We start from the raw sequence: 15,386 nt of genomic DNA, 5'->3' as shown, positions 1-15,386 counted from the left end.
TCCCCACTATGACTTCAGCCCAGCAGACAGCAACTGCCAGGGAGACGCGGAATCACAGGGGTGCTGCCTCCACTGAATTTCCACCCAGAGCTGGGGTCCCTTCCTGACCATCACCGTCAGACCGTCTTCCATTTCCATCCTCCCGGTGCCCTGAGCGAATGCTTCTGCAGTGTGGCTCATTCCATGGTTCGCACAGGCTGAGAACTTTTTTTTTTTTAAGAAATCTTTCATTATATTACATTATATCTATCTCTATGTAACTTTCAACGGTTTCTTGTGTCTAGAGAAACAGATTTGGGTCTACCCGCTTCTCTTGGTCAGGCTGTGAAACCGTGAGGTCAGCCGTGAATGTACCTCTTCTCTTCTCCCAAAGAGGCGGACTCAGTTCCACCCACTGCCCACCCCACCCCGGTCACCCACCTCTGAGCACACTCGGGTTTTATGGTTGTTCTGAAGATAGCGCCCCAGAGCTGCAGGGATCACATGTGCTCCTGACAGGTTACAGCGGCTCTCCTTGGCAGGTGTTTTTCGTTCTCTGGACATTTAACTCTTTATGCTGGTGTTAACTGCGCAGAAACCAAGGCAAGCGTAAGCACTGTATTTGAAACCTTTCTTTCAGCCTCACACTCCTGGATGGATAGGTCATCCGTGGTGGTGATGTAGTCCTGTCACTTGTGCACGAGACACCCACTAACTCTTCCCTCACGCCCCCCCCTTGCCCACCGCAGACATCACTGATTAATCCGACCCTATTGGTGATAAGCCCAAACAGGGCTAAAGATTTTTCTCATCACAAAGATCCAGGCACTCACTAACAAGTGATTTTCTTGTACTTAAAAATCTATTTGCCATCTCTGCTGTAGCTTATTCAATCAGTATCTTCATATCCATAGCTACTGATGTATTTTAGTAATTTAAAGATTCTTTAAATTAAAAAAAAAAAAGTGAGGTTAAGTAGATACTTTATTGAATTCATGATAAGAAATATTTGCTTCCTAACAACGTTTTTCTACTCAGAAGTGACATCGATGGGCTAAAGCTAGGCTGGATGTTTCGCTGTCACTTTCTCACTCACCCCTCTCTCTCTGTGTTTGGCTTTTAAGCAGCGTCACTAAAAGTGAGACGAGTCCCTCTGAGAGCGCTCCCGTGTCTTGCTACCCGTGTAACCGAGTGAAGGCGGAGTCCGTGGACCCCAAGTCCCCGTGCGGCAGCCCGACTTCTGAAGCTCTGTCCTCCAGGCTCTCGTGGCCAAACCATTACTCGGGAGCGTCGGAGACCCACACCAGGAGCGACTTCCTGCTGGATCCGAGCCGCAGCTACAGTTACCCCCGGCAGAAGACGCCGGGCACGCCCAAGAGAAACTGCCCGGCCGCCTTCGAGCTGGACGGCCGCGAGCTGGCCGCCAGCCCACCCGGGCCGGGCGCCGCGGAGCCCGCGGGCTGTCCCAAGTCGGCCAGCTACTGCTTGGAGCGCTCGGGCGACAGAAGCCTGGTGGGCGGGCCGGCCAAGCAGAGCAGCTCCTGCCCAGCCTTGCCCCCCAGGGCCCCGAGGCCGCTGGAAGAGAAAGCGGCCCCTGACACCCCGCCTCTGCCCCTGCAAATCGACGGTGCTGAGGAAGCCCCCAAGTCCGGGTCGCCAGACCTGTCCGAGGACGCCTACTTCGTGCAGAAAGGCGCGCAGGACCTCCTCTCCGCGCCCTACCCCTTCTCGTCGCCAATCCACCTGCAGCTGGCCCCCCGCTCCTGCGGCGACGGGTCCCCGTGGCAGCCGCCCGCCGACCTGTCAGGACTCTCGGTCGAAGAGGTGTCCAAGTCCCTGAGGTTCATCGGGCTGTCAGAGGACGTCATCGTGTTCTTCGTGACCGAGAAGATCGACGGCAATCTGCTCGTTCAGCTCACGGAGGAAATCCTCTCAGAGGATTTCAAACTGAGCAAACTGCAGGTGAAGAAAATCCTGCAGTTCATTAACGGCTGGAGACCCAAAATATAGCCAGATAAGCCCAGCTGGCATGGAGCAAAACTGATAATCGTGTTGTGCTAGATGGAACTGGCTGGGACACGGTTTCATGGATTTCTTTCTTTCTTTCTTTTTTTTTTTTTTTGCACTAAAAACCTTCGCTGTAAATAGGGATAAGAGAAAACTCTTACTATGCAGATTACGATTTTTGAATGGTGAACAGGCTATTTTGTACATCAATAAAAATGCTGTACAGAACACTTAGAGGTGTGCCTTGTACGTCACTCAACACTCAACAGCTGCTAAAAGACAAAAGGCATGTTCAGAGAAATACTTCTTACCCAAGTAGGTTTATGCAAGAAGGTCTGATATTTATTTACAAAATAGCCAAAGCTGAGAAACATAAGAAGTCTTTTAAAACACACACACACACACACACTTTTGAACAATCCCCTCCTCTGGGAGAATCAACTTCAGACAGTTAACTCTAGTCTGTGCTCTGTTGTTTGGACTGATCAGTGCTAATCGTTTTCCTCTTGTGCCTGAAAACGTTAGTGATGTGAAATGACACTGCAATGTTATGTGCTTGATGGGGATCTTTTTATCAAAAGGCATTTTATCAAGTCTTGTGCTGGTAGAGGGTCTAAGACGTCCTTAGAAATAATAAATCATGACCACAACAATTTACCTGTAGCTGCTAATTTTATTGAGCAGAGAAAAGATACCCAGACTATATATGTGTATGTATATTTATCTAGACATGATACAAATGTATGTTTTCAACATCCATATGAGTCTGATCTTTTAGATAACATCTGTTCACTTTAAGATATCCACTGAAAGTTTGGGGCCATTAATTATGTCAGCTCTTGGGTAGAGTAGACAGAATAATGTCAAAGATTCTCAGAACCCTGTCCCTCAAAGCTCAGTCTTACCAGGCTCCAGCATGGAAAACTTGGAACAAACCAGTAGAGTCTGTATTGAAGAGTTAAGTTGAATTTTAAACCTGTTATAGGCTGGGTTTTGCATAGAATACTCCCGTGCCCATTCATGTCTGGGGAACTGATCATTTCTGTTGAGTGATAATTCTCGGGTTTGAGGGTCTTCTTCTCCTGGTATCTGGTGATGAGGGGTCTGGAGAGCAGTTTTCAGAGCCATGTCTCATGTTCAGCATGCTTTGTGCTTTAGGAGAGCTCAGAAGTCGGACATACCACCCTCTGCTTTGATCTGTGCTATCTGTTGCATCATTTTTTTAGAGCATCAGTAAGAGTTCTTGTGTAGTTCTGAAACCTCTTCTTTCCTCTCGTCCAAAGAAAACACATGATTTACCATACTTTCATTCCAGCAGTTCCAGAACCCAGTCTGACAGTTTTTGCCAAACATGATTAACTATTCCAAAATACGATGGCATCAGTATCGTTCTTGACTTTTTGAAGGAATATAAATCTTAGAAACATTTTCCTGCTCTGAACAGGTTATCATCCTCAACCCTGCCTTCCTGAAGTCTGTCCCCACATTCCAGATGGACAGACAGCCACCCAGGTGTCAGCATGACAAGCAGGATTGGCTTGTATGTTATTATCTGCTCTTCCTGCTCATCAAAATGAGTCCACAAGTGGAAAGACAAAACCCACCAGTTCTAATTTTGCAGACCTTTTCAATATGGCTTCATTTCTTGACATGAAAGATATTTTTAATCCATCTCATTGTTTAGAATTGAGGTGAATTAGAACTGAGGTGAATTGATACATTGTCTCATTTTCCATCTTAAATCTTTTTTTTTTTAATAAAGACTCTTTCCCTTCACATGTCTCTCAAAATGCAAATATTCTAGGTTAAAAGTACCCCATAAAAAGAATACCCTGTAAAACTTGTCAGACTGGCTCACCTCTTCATAAGTAACTGGCAAGTCTGTGTACAAGCTTCCAGTACTGCACTGAGATGGCGTATGGCCGCTCTGACTTTTCCTGTTGGGAAACCATCCTTCAGTGCCAGGGGCAACCCCTCAAGTAAAGTTAACCTCTCAGAACCTTTCTTTAAAATAAAATCAGGAGGCTGTTGAATAGTTGCAAGTTTTCTCTGACAAAATCTTGCTTAACCCATTGGTGAATCCTTACGCCCAGACACCGTTCTCAATTCAGGAGGGAGGAGTAGTTGGGTTTGAGTTTACTATGAAGGTTGCCCCACATGAACAACTGATTCTTTTATCTTTTTTTTTCCTTTGGAAAAAAAAAGTTGTTTTTTTCGTCTTGACTTATGTACGTGGAGTTTGTATTGATGGCAACATAGAGACTCCGTGAGGGCAGGGACTATATGGCCTTTTAGTCACACACTCAAAATTCACTGAGCATCATTTGTGTGCTGGGCACCATGCTAGGATGACTTGACAGGTTGATATCAAGAACAGTTCCTGCCCTCTTGGAACTCATAATGTTTATATTTAAAACCACAGTTGTTGAGACTGAGTCTGTGTAAGAGAAACATGAAATCTTGCGAGCAGTTGGATATAGCGACAGTTAAGTGTGCTCTGTCTTTCAAAAAGCCACAGATGGAAAAAATGGCAGCCTCTATGAAAAGAGCATCAAAGAAACATGACAAGACCATCAAAGCTTGGAAAGTGTTGGAGACACAAAACATCTCTGAGTCCCACTGGCTAGTATTCTTTTCTACTGACTGGAATTTTGTTTTAATTGGTAATAAGTATCTTCTGGCATGTCTGAAGCTACATGGCACCCTGACTAGACAAGGCCTGCATAGCCACAGAGAATCATGATAAGAAATGCAGAACAGGGCTAGGAAGAAGACAGCCTTTCCCTTCTTGAGCTGTGATTTTGCATTCAAAAGTGGTATAGAGAGACCCCCACACCCAGCATCGTTTCTAACCAACCAAGTCAGGACAGGACATCTCTAGAAAGTGCCTCACAGTCTGTGCACTGACCCCAAGACCTGGGAGAAAGTGTCCAAACAGGACTCTTATTTGGGGTCCTTAAATTCATGGCCAAAATCATCACGACCCCCATCAGAAAGGAAACTCAGCAATAAATCAAACCAAGCAGCGAAAATGTAAAATGTGGGTCCGACTCATATTGGGAGGGCAAACTCAAGCACTCACAGATCAGTTCCCTCTCAAGATCTCATAAACGCCTGCATGTTCTCTCTCTTTTAAGTTGAGCCGCTCAACTTTATGAACTGTGAAATTTACATTGAGACCCTTTCAACCCACATATGCCGTTCAAGTTTATGAAGTTGCAGCGAGCTGCCCATTCAACTAAATTGCAGTGTTTATTCTTGTCTCATGTAGAAATAAAACAATCTTACGGGGAAATATTATGACTGTCCATTCCAACTGTTTTCAGACACATGGGTAAACACCCTCTGGCGACATTCCAGAACCAACTGTACATAGTCCACACGACTCCTCAAGCAGTTCAGGGAGTGGGTGTGGATGAATAGAGGGCCCATCACCTAACCAACACTCCATATCACACACAAGTCACTACTCCTCATGCCTAAAGAGTGTGAGGTTAACATTTTGAATAACAAACTGGAAAACCAGACAGTTCTCCAAAGACCCTAATGAACTGTTCAAAGACATTTCAACTTCAGTCTACCACAAAAGTGAAATCTGTTGTTGGACACACAAGACTTTTAGAAATTTACCACCACTATACCAATTCCCACTATTTTTCTCGTAATGGCACCAGACTGCTGGGGCAAGAAAAATAAAATAGCCAGAGGGCAAATAATAGAGAGTAGGACCTTTACACGGTGGGGCTGTGATAGTGAGAAATTCTGATGGCTACTTCTTAGCCAGTCACGTCGTTTAATCTTCAGAACTTGGTGTTTGAACATTTGTCTCCTTGTGAAAGCCAGAAACCAAGGGTAAACGTGATTTGTGTTGAAACTATGTACAAACATCTGTAATTTTGCTGCTCTTAATTTTTAGGCTGTGAGTTTTGTAATGAGCTTATCGGATTTTGAATTCCTTTTGTCTCCAATCTCATGTTGTAAGGCTCAGATCATTTCTTAACTATAAACATCTCCCATTCTCATATGAAGCTCCCTTTAAAATATCATTTCAGCTCAGCCTAAAAATTCAACTCCATCAAAAATGTGGGCGTTTTCCTTGACTTAAATGGAAATGGTTTATTCTTTTCAAAGGATTTTGTAACCATCTTTACAGTTTCTTGGCTTGGAACCTGGGGTTAACTACCAGTTAACAGTTGTACTGTTTCCAGAGCATTATCTATGGGCCCGATGTGTACCTCAAGATAAACATGGTTATGTTGTGTCTAAAATAAGTTCATCGTTGATTTCAGTGGTTCTGAAATGTCTATAAATAAAGAAATTTTAAAAGTTGCTCTTCTGGCATTGGTTCTTTAGTGAGTTGGACCCTAGTGCATGGCTTTCCAGACACTCTCTTCCCCATCTTGAAGCAGAAGGGAACTCGTCTGAAGATTGCAAGTCCACTCCATATTGACAAGAGATTGAAGACTGGCTATCATATCATTAATTGAAGAACTCAGGAATCAGGTAACCCAATGGCGTGCAAAGAGAATCTAGTACCTGTGTGATCAGGAGATATGAGAAAAGACAAATACAGATGAACTGGTGAGCCTTAAAAGAGAATAGGGAACTTCCCTGACAGTTCAGTGCTTCTACTGCAGGGGGCATGACTTCAATCCCTAGGTCAGGGAACTAAGGAATCCCACATGCCACATGACAGTAGCCCAAAAAATAAAAATAATAATTGGTGGGGGAGGGATAAATTAGGAGTTTGGAATTAACAGATGCACACTACTACATATAAAATAGATAAACAACAAGGACCAACTGTATAGCACAGGAAATTATATTCAATAATTTATAATAACAGAATCTGAAAAAGAATATAGATGGGGAGATAGATAACTAAATCACTTTGCTATACACCTGAAACTAATGCAACTTTGTAAGTCAACCATACTTCAGCTAAACAACTAAAATTGGGACTTCCCTGGTGGTCCAGTGGTTAAGATTCCATGGTCCCCATGCAGGGGGGACATGGGTTCAATCCCTGGTCAGGGAACTAAGATCCCACATGCCACGTGATACAGCCAAAAAAAAAAAAAAGGCAAAAATAAGATTTTTAATAAAAGTAATAATACACATTCATACAGAGAAAAGAAAAACAATAGAAATGTGTGTCTCATTGGCTTATGTATAATTTCTATAATTACAATTAACAAGGAGCAGAAGTGATTGAAGGATCTAGAGAAAGACATGAGCATTCAGCACCCTGCAGCATTCACCAGTCAGTTTTACAGAGAAGTGGGCGAGTGAAAGCAGGTTAAGAAAGTTTTATTGTCCTTGAAATAGCATGAAGCAGCTCAAGACCATCTTACTGAGAAGTTCAGGGGAAGGCTGAAGACTGGGGGAGAATGATCTGAAGTCCTCATCCGGCTAGGATCTCCCCAGCTTCACAGTCAGAGAATCTGCCTGCCTTCTTTTGCTGAACAAAGTATCCCCCAATCATTCCACCTTATACTTAAACCTTCAACCCTTCTGCCCTATTTCACAGGGATTAAAACCTGCAACTAAACCCGCCGGGGTCCCCTTTCCAGATTTCAGGGATGCGTGTTGGGTGAACACTGACATCACTGGGCTAAAATCTCCAAGGACCTACCCCGAGTTTCTAGACATACTTACATCAGCTATACACGAGGACATGAGACTCCCCCAAATTGAATATTGCTGAGTAAATTTGAGTTGAGAAATATATTTGGTTAGAGGACTCACAGACAGAGAACAAACCAGTGATTGCCAAGGGGGGAGGCAAGTAGAAGAGGGAAGGACCAGGAGTTTGGAATTAATCTGCAAACTAGTACATCTAGAATGGATAAACAAGTTCCTACGGGGTAGCACAGGGAGCCATATTCAATATCCTATGATAAACCATAATGGAAAATAATATGAAAAAGACTATACATGTATAACTCAATCATTTTGCTGTATGTAGTAGAAATTAACACAACATTGGAAATCAACTTGAATAAAATAAATTTAAAAATTTTTTTAAAGAAATATATTGGGTTAGCATCAGATATCCTCCAAATCCTACCTATCTGAGGTAGGTTCACTTCAGTTCAGTCGCTCAGTCGCGTCTGACTCTGCAACCCCATGAATCACAGCACGCCAGGCCTCCCTGTCCATCACCAACTCCCAGAGTTTACTCAAACTATGTCCATCGAGTCGGTGATGCCATCCAACCATCTCATCCTCTGTCGTCCCCTTCTCCTCCTGCCCCTAATCCCTCCCAGCATCAGGGTCTTTTCCAATGAGTCAACTCTTCACATGAGGTGGCCAAAGTATTGGAGTTTCAGCTTCAACATCAGTCCTTCCAGTGAACACCCAGGACTGATCTTTAGGATGGACTGGTTGGATCTCCTTGCAGTCCAAGGGACTCTCAAGAGTCTTCTCCAACACCATAGTTCAAAAGCATCAATTCTTTGGTGCTCAACTTTCTTCAAAGTCCAACTCTCACATCCATACATGACCACTGGAAAAACCATAGCCTTGACTAGACGGACCTTTGTTGGCAAAGTAATGTCTCTGCTTTTTAATATGCTATCTAGGATGGTCAGAACTTTCCTTCCAAAGAGTAAGCGTCTTTTGATTTCATGGCTGCAATCACCATCTGCAGTGATTTTGGAGCCCAAAAAAATAAAGTCTGACACTGCTTCCCACTGTTTCCCCATCTATTTCCCATGAAGTGATGGGACCAGATGCCATGATTTTAGTTTTCTGAATGTTGAGTTTCAAGCCAACTTTTTCACTCTCCTCTTTCACTTTCATCAAGAGGCTTTTTAGTTCCTCTTCACTTTCTGCCATAGGGTGGCATCATCTGCATATCTGAGGTTATTGATATTTCTCCTGGCAATCTTGATTACAGCTTGTGCTTCTTCCATCTCAGCATTTCTCATGATGTACTCTGCATATAAGTTAAATAAGCAGGGTGACAATATACAGCCTTGATGTACTCCTTTTCCTATTTGGAACCAGTCTGTTGGTCCATGTCCCATTCTAACTGTTGCTTCCTGACCTGCATATAGGTTTCTCAAGAGGCAGGTCAGGTGGTCTTGTATGCCCATCTCTTTCAGAGTTTTCCACAGTTTATTGTGATCCACACAGTCAAAGGCTTTGTCATAGTCAATAAAGCAGAAATATATGTTTTTCTGGGACTCTCTTGCTTTTTCAATGATCCAGTGGATTTTGGCAATTTGGTTCATCTGCCTTTTCTAAAACCAGCTTGCACATCTGAAAGTCCACAGTTCACGTATTGCTCAAGCCTGGCTTGGAGAATTTTGAGCATTACTTTACTAGCGTGTGAGATGAGTGCAATTGCATGACAGTTTGAGCATTCTTTGGCATTGCCTTTCTTTGGGATTGGAATGAAAACTGACCTTTTCCAGTCCTGTGGCCACTGCTGAGTTTTCCAAATTTGCTGGCATATTGAGTGCGGCACTTTCACAGCATCATCTTTCAGGATTTGAAATAGCTCGACTGGAATTCCATCACCTCCACTAGCTTTGTTCATAGTGATGCTTTCTAAGGCCCACCTGACTTAACATTCCAGGATGTCTGGCTCTAGGTGAGTGATCACACCATCGTGATTATCTGGGTCGTGAAGATCTTTTTTGTACAGTTCTTCTGTGTATTCTTGCCACCTCTTCTTAATATCTTCTGCTTCTTAATATCTATCTGAGGTTAGAAGAAGCCGAATCATTGAAAACAGTGAGTAGGCGCTGGGAAATTCTTACTTCACTGGAACGAGTTTTCCCAGAAGCAGGCCCATCCCCTACCTCAGCGCTTCCATAGCTCAGCTGCTCACACTTCAGGATTTACCAAGTTACATCCCCCAGGCTCATTTGGTCTCAGGCCTCTGTGCTGACATAGCCTTCTGCCTACCCTTTTGAGCTCTAAGTCTTTGGTATGAAGGCTTACGTCTTCATTGTCATATCTTCAAAAGTAATGCTACTTGAGGTTCTACCAAATGACGGCATGATGCCATCGCATCCCTGATGGCGGCCAGTCTTCATACCATCAAGATCAAGACCCTGGAGCTACATAATAACAACGAAGTAAAGTCAAAGGATGACTAATGAAATCTGTGGTCATCATAAGACCTCCAAGACTAAAAGAGAGTAAGATAAGAACCTATGTAGAGATTCCAGGTCGAGTTTGTATCACTTGTCAAAGAAAAACTTTTTTCTTCCAACAGTTTGATGAAGGCAATGCATTCAGATCTTTAATGGATGTCAAGTGAACTAGGAAAGATCAGCGTGTTTCCGTGGCTTGACTTGAATGTTGGCTCTGAAAGACACAAGCCATTGAAGACTTGGATGATCTCAGTGATCATCAGGACTCATCATCAGTGATCTCAGGACCAGAAGCATGATGGGTAAAGATAAAAAACAGTTTGTGTGCTCAGAGGCACAGCTGGTGAGGAGCAGCCATGGACAGACCACAGAGGTTTAGAGCCAGAGAGAACCTTGGAAATGAGCTGGTCCAATCTCCTAGCTTTATTGGAATGAAAACCATGGAGGGTAAATGACCTCCCTGAGATCACATATGGTTTGTGACAGAGCTGGAAATAAAATCCATTTGTACTCATCCCCGGAGCTTCCCAGGTGGCGCTAGTGGTTAAAAACAACAACAACAACAACAACAACAAAAAGAAAACCTGCCAATGCATGGGACTTAAGAGACGCAGGTTCAATCCCTGGGTCAGGAAGATCCCTTGGAGGAGGACATGGCAACCCACTCCATTATTCTTGCCCGGAAAATTTCATGAACAGAGGTGCCTGGTGGGCTACTGTCCATGGGGTCGCAAAAAGTCGGACATGACAGTGACTTAGCACACACCCTCTCATTCCATTACAACCTTGTCTCTCAATTTCCTTCACTTTTAACTTATAAAAATAACATTTCATGGGTTTTTTAAAAAGCACATGCGATGCCCTACCCTGATTCTCTGACTTCCCTTTCTTCTAAAGCTAAAAATAGGAAATGATATTGAGTTGATATTCCCTCCAGTTTTGTTTGTTAACAAAAGAAACCTCTCCTGCTTGTAAAATGGAGGCTCTGAGCATGTCTCCTGCTTTCTGATCAAAAACTGTGACTCGGTGGAGATATTGAGACAGGTATAAGCTGAAAAACTGTTTAAAAAATACAAACCTAAATGTCCACCAACAGATGAATGGATAAAGAAGATGTGGAATATATGTACAATCGGATATCACTCAGCCTTAATGAAGAATGAAATAATGCCATTGGCAGCCACCTGGATGGACCTAGATCATCATACTAAGTGAAGTCAGTCAGACAGAGGAAGACAACTATCATATGATATCACTTATATGTGAAATCTAACACAGACTCACAGACATAGAAAACAAAATCAGTGGTTACCACAGGAGCAAGGGGGTGGGGGAATAAATGAGGAATTTGGGATTAACAGATACACACTACTCTATATAAAATAAATAACAAGGATCTACTGTGTAGCATAGAGAATTATATTCAATATCACGTAATAATGTTTAATGGAAAAGAATCTGAGAAAGAACATACATAATGTATATACAAAACACTGAATCACTTTCCTGTACACCAGAAACATTGAATTCCACTATACTTCAATTTTAAAAAGTCCTCCCCCCAAAAATCCTACACACAGCATCCACACCTTTTATGCCACTGTACCCGAGGGAGCCCCTAGGAAGAGAACAAACTGGGGCACCGTGTGAAAGAGGCTGCTGCAGTACTAACTGTGGCCACAAGGTGTCAGGCTTTTCCAACCAGCCAATAACTGCCCAAGGATAACTCCAGTCCAGCTTTAGCACAGAGTAAAATTTTAAATCTCGCCTCACTGGTGGTGGTCTCTATATTCCCATCACTTTTCTACTTTCCTTAGTTAGCCAAAGGCATTTGAATCCTGAAATTATATAAATAGAAAGAAGTGGCTCAAAAAAGATGAGGGATTTGGGGACTTCCCTGGGTCTGGTGGTTAAGAATCCGCCTGCCAATGCAGGGGACATAGGTTCGATCCCTGGCCCAGGAAGATTCCACATATTATGGGGCATTTAAGCCCACAAGCCACAACTACTGAAGCCTGCCTGCCCTAGAACCCATGCTCTGCAACAAGAGCAGCCACCGCGATGAGAAGCCGGCACAGAGCAACAAGAGCCTAGCCTGTGCTCACTGCCGCTAGACAGAACCCACCCCAGCAATGAAGACCAACGCAGCCAAAAATAAATAAAATTAAAAAAAAAAAAAAAAAGATGAGGGATTTGAAAATGGGGGTGCTGTGCAGTTTCAAATGTAAGCCACATTTCCCCAGAGGAATTTTCAAAGTGCAAAACTGACCTGACAGCTTTTTTTTTTTTCCTGCTCCTTCTTGCAGTCTTTGGAATTTTGAAAGTGAATGGGGCAAATCAGAAGCTCTTACATAAAGGGGGAACCATTGATTGGTTTTGAGCAACAAAAAACCCTTAACCAAAAACAGAAGCTATCAAGTTGATTTTCAAGTGATGATTGACAAAGTACATCTCCTTCAGTCCTCTTTCACATTAACAACCAAACCATGAACCAACCTAACTGATCCTGAAGAACAAAGGAAAGATGAATTCTAACGAAGAGAATATCAGACCTCAGTTTGGGCATAAACATGTTTATGCTTCATTTTTTGCTTTTTCCTACTCTCAATTTAGCACAGTTATTAATAAAGTAAAGGAAATCTCTTTTTCAACTTTTAAGGAGATGACTGATTTTCCAAATCCAGTAAGCTACCAATAATTTCAGATGTAATTTAAGTTGTCACCTTGAAAAAAAGTATAATTGCCAGTTAAGGTTTTCCTATAATCATGCTTACCTGTTTCTATCACGTTTCAATGGTTTTTGGATCCCATGGGAAAATGGGACTTTCCTTCACTTTCTAAAATGATTGACTACCCTGGTTCCATGTTTCTGTTTTGATTACCCTGTTCTACACACAAAGACCCTTGCTTTCGGTTCCTGGTCTGTGTAAAAGCTGTAGATCTGCTGGTTCTGCATTTGTATCCTATTCCCCTCCCCCACTCCATAGTTTGAAAAGTCAGCAATGAAAATTATCACTGAAGCAAAACCTGAAACCAAGATAGCCAACCATTTCACAAGGTGAGGAGCAATGCTTGTGTGACCTAGGTTCCACTCTTGGTACAATCCCATTTTTCCACAAAACTCACTAATCACTGAAATCTGATTAAAAACACAGGTCAGCATGGTACACGCTGTGTATGCCAGTTATCTGGGGCACATTTTGAAGAAGTCAGATTTCCCTTTATTAATCAGCCTGGATGATAGAAATGGGAGTTATCTGTGTCAGCAGAAGAGGCAGCCCACACAGACACCACTACTGCAGTAACTCAAAGTACTGGGATCCACAGATCAGTTAATAATTGACAGTTTATTTGGAAGGCTGAGATAACTTATCTTTCACAGATACTAATTGCAAAAGAACATTTTGAAATATGGGCTGGGAAAATGAAGCACATATTTCCTTATTCAGTTAGCTGTTAGGTGTGCTATTAGTTAACCCTTTGAGAGAGGTCTTGTTTGTTTATTTGCCTTACCATGTTGCCAACATTGGCCATATTTAGAGAATCCATCTTCCATTCATAGGCTTTGCACCCTCCTGACTGTCATCCAGGGTCAGGGTGACATTTGGGAGCAGGAAGTTTCTTAGAGAAATCAATAGTTGTTGCTAGAATTGAGGATTTTATACCCATGAATTTTCAGCCATCCCAACACTCAAGTTCTGGGTTGTGGATTATCCCACTTCCAGACCCTGACCTAAATCAGCTCCTCTCCTCACCGACCACTGTAGGTCTCTGTATTCGCAGTAGTGACCTTGCCTCCTGCCTCTCCAGCCCCGCAATCTGGGTTCCTTCTCGCACCTCCTTCCCTGACACTTCTTAGATCTTAACTCAGACTTGGTCTGAATTTCCCATGTCCCTGAGCCTCCTTTTTGGTCTATGGCCAGCTAGTTCACTACAAGGCCATTCTCCAGCCTGATTTTCACAAACGTGTGTCCTTCCTCACAGCCAAAGTGATCCACCAGGCAAACAGCACGGGAGAGACTGACTGAACTCAGACGGGTGGAAGGAGGCAGGGCGGCTGGTGTGCAGTTGTCTAGGTTTACCAACTGAAGTAATTTGGGCGCCCGGCCTCCCATCGTTCCCAGACAGTAACAATTTGCTTTTTCAATCCTGGCTGTAGGAATGCTGAAGACAGGATTGAAATTACTTTCAGTATCAATAAAATATTTACCAGCCACCCCTCGCCCTCTAGCACACCCCGAAGGCACATTCCCTCAGAGGAAAGTGCGTCTCCTTTGCAGCTGAGTGTTGGGACGGCTGAGGGAAGAGGAGTACCAAATCCTCAATTCTAGCAACAACTACTGCTTTCTTTATAGACTTCCTTCCAAATCACACCCCGACCCTGGGTGAGTCAGCAGGACACAAAGCCTATGAATGGAAGAGGGAAGCTGACCAACACCCAGCTGGCCTCTGATTCTCGGCCCTGGCACCGAACCCAGCTGGTCAAGGTCACGGAGTCACTTCCTGCTTCTCATCCCGAGGCGGAGCTCCCTGGATCTCTGGTTAGACAGCCGGTGCTGCCAAGAGGCTCCCCTTGAGACGTGTATTTAGGCCTTCCCAGCCCTGTGAAGCTTCTGTGGGCCGCTGCTCGCTCACTGTGAGCTATACGTGTGCTTGCTTACAGCCCAGGTATCCAGCAGGTGTGTACTCAGCCAGCCACACCCGCGCCGTGAACAAACATCCTCTCAAAGACTGTCTAAACCCGTGCGGAAGTGGGCCCAATAATGAACCAGACACCTCTTCACAACTGCGCCCTCGGCTGCATAGACACCCAGCAGGGAAGCTCTGAAACGCCACCCATACAGGTTTGATGGGTCTCCCACACGCGTGTCCATCCTTTTCTTCAGGATGGAACCTGAGGGAGGGTGTAGTTTTCTAGTGACAACTATTTAACACCTCTGGAGTCAGCCAGTCCGGAATTCAAGTCAGAGTCCTGCTCTTTATTACTGGTGTGGCTATGACGTCATTTTCTTACCCCCTATAAAATGACAGCTACCTCTTAGAGTGGTGATGAAAATTAAATGAGTTGATATATGTGAAGCTTCTGACCGGCCACTTAGTTCAAAGACTCAATTCTGGTTTGAAATAGGATTAAACTTTTCCCTTTGAAAATGAGGGAAAAGATGGTGTGGGAATATTCCTTCTGGCCATCCATTCATTCAGCAAGTGCTTCTTGAGGATGTATTATGTCTTCTGACAGACCAGGTACGAAAGCTGTTCTGAGTGCATGAGGCACAAGCTAATGGTTTACAG

The 15,386-nt window shown here is 43.6% G+C and overlaps 1 protein-coding gene across 3 annotated transcripts in view; it reads left to right on the top strand.

The window, feature by feature from the left end:
- GAREM1 (GRB2 associated regulator of MAPK1 subtype 1) overlaps positions 1-6,315 on the top strand; it is a 222,917-nt gene extending 216,602 nt beyond the window's left edge. For 2 of the 3 annotated variants that reach the window (XM_070452795.1, XM_020906907.2), the window contains one exon: positions 1,104-6,315. In XM_070452795.1, coding sequence (XP_070308896.1) covers positions 1,104-1,989 — 886 coding nt within the window. In that variant the 3' untranslated portion in view covers positions 1,990-6,315. The remainder of the gene's footprint in view (positions 1-1,103) is intronic. The other variant, XM_020906915.2, reaches the window with a different exon arrangement.
- The last annotated feature ends 9,071 nt before the right edge of the window (positions 6,316-15,386 follow it).

Source organism: Odocoileus virginianus, chromosome 22 (assembly GCF_023699985.2).
Source record: "Odocoileus virginianus isolate 20LAN1187 ecotype Illinois chromosome 22, Ovbor_1.2, whole genome shotgun sequence".
Classification (NCBI taxonomy): domain Eukaryota; kingdom Metazoa; phylum Chordata; class Mammalia; order Artiodactyla; family Cervidae; genus Odocoileus; species Odocoileus virginianus.
This window is presented reverse-complemented; position numbering and strand designations above follow the sequence as displayed.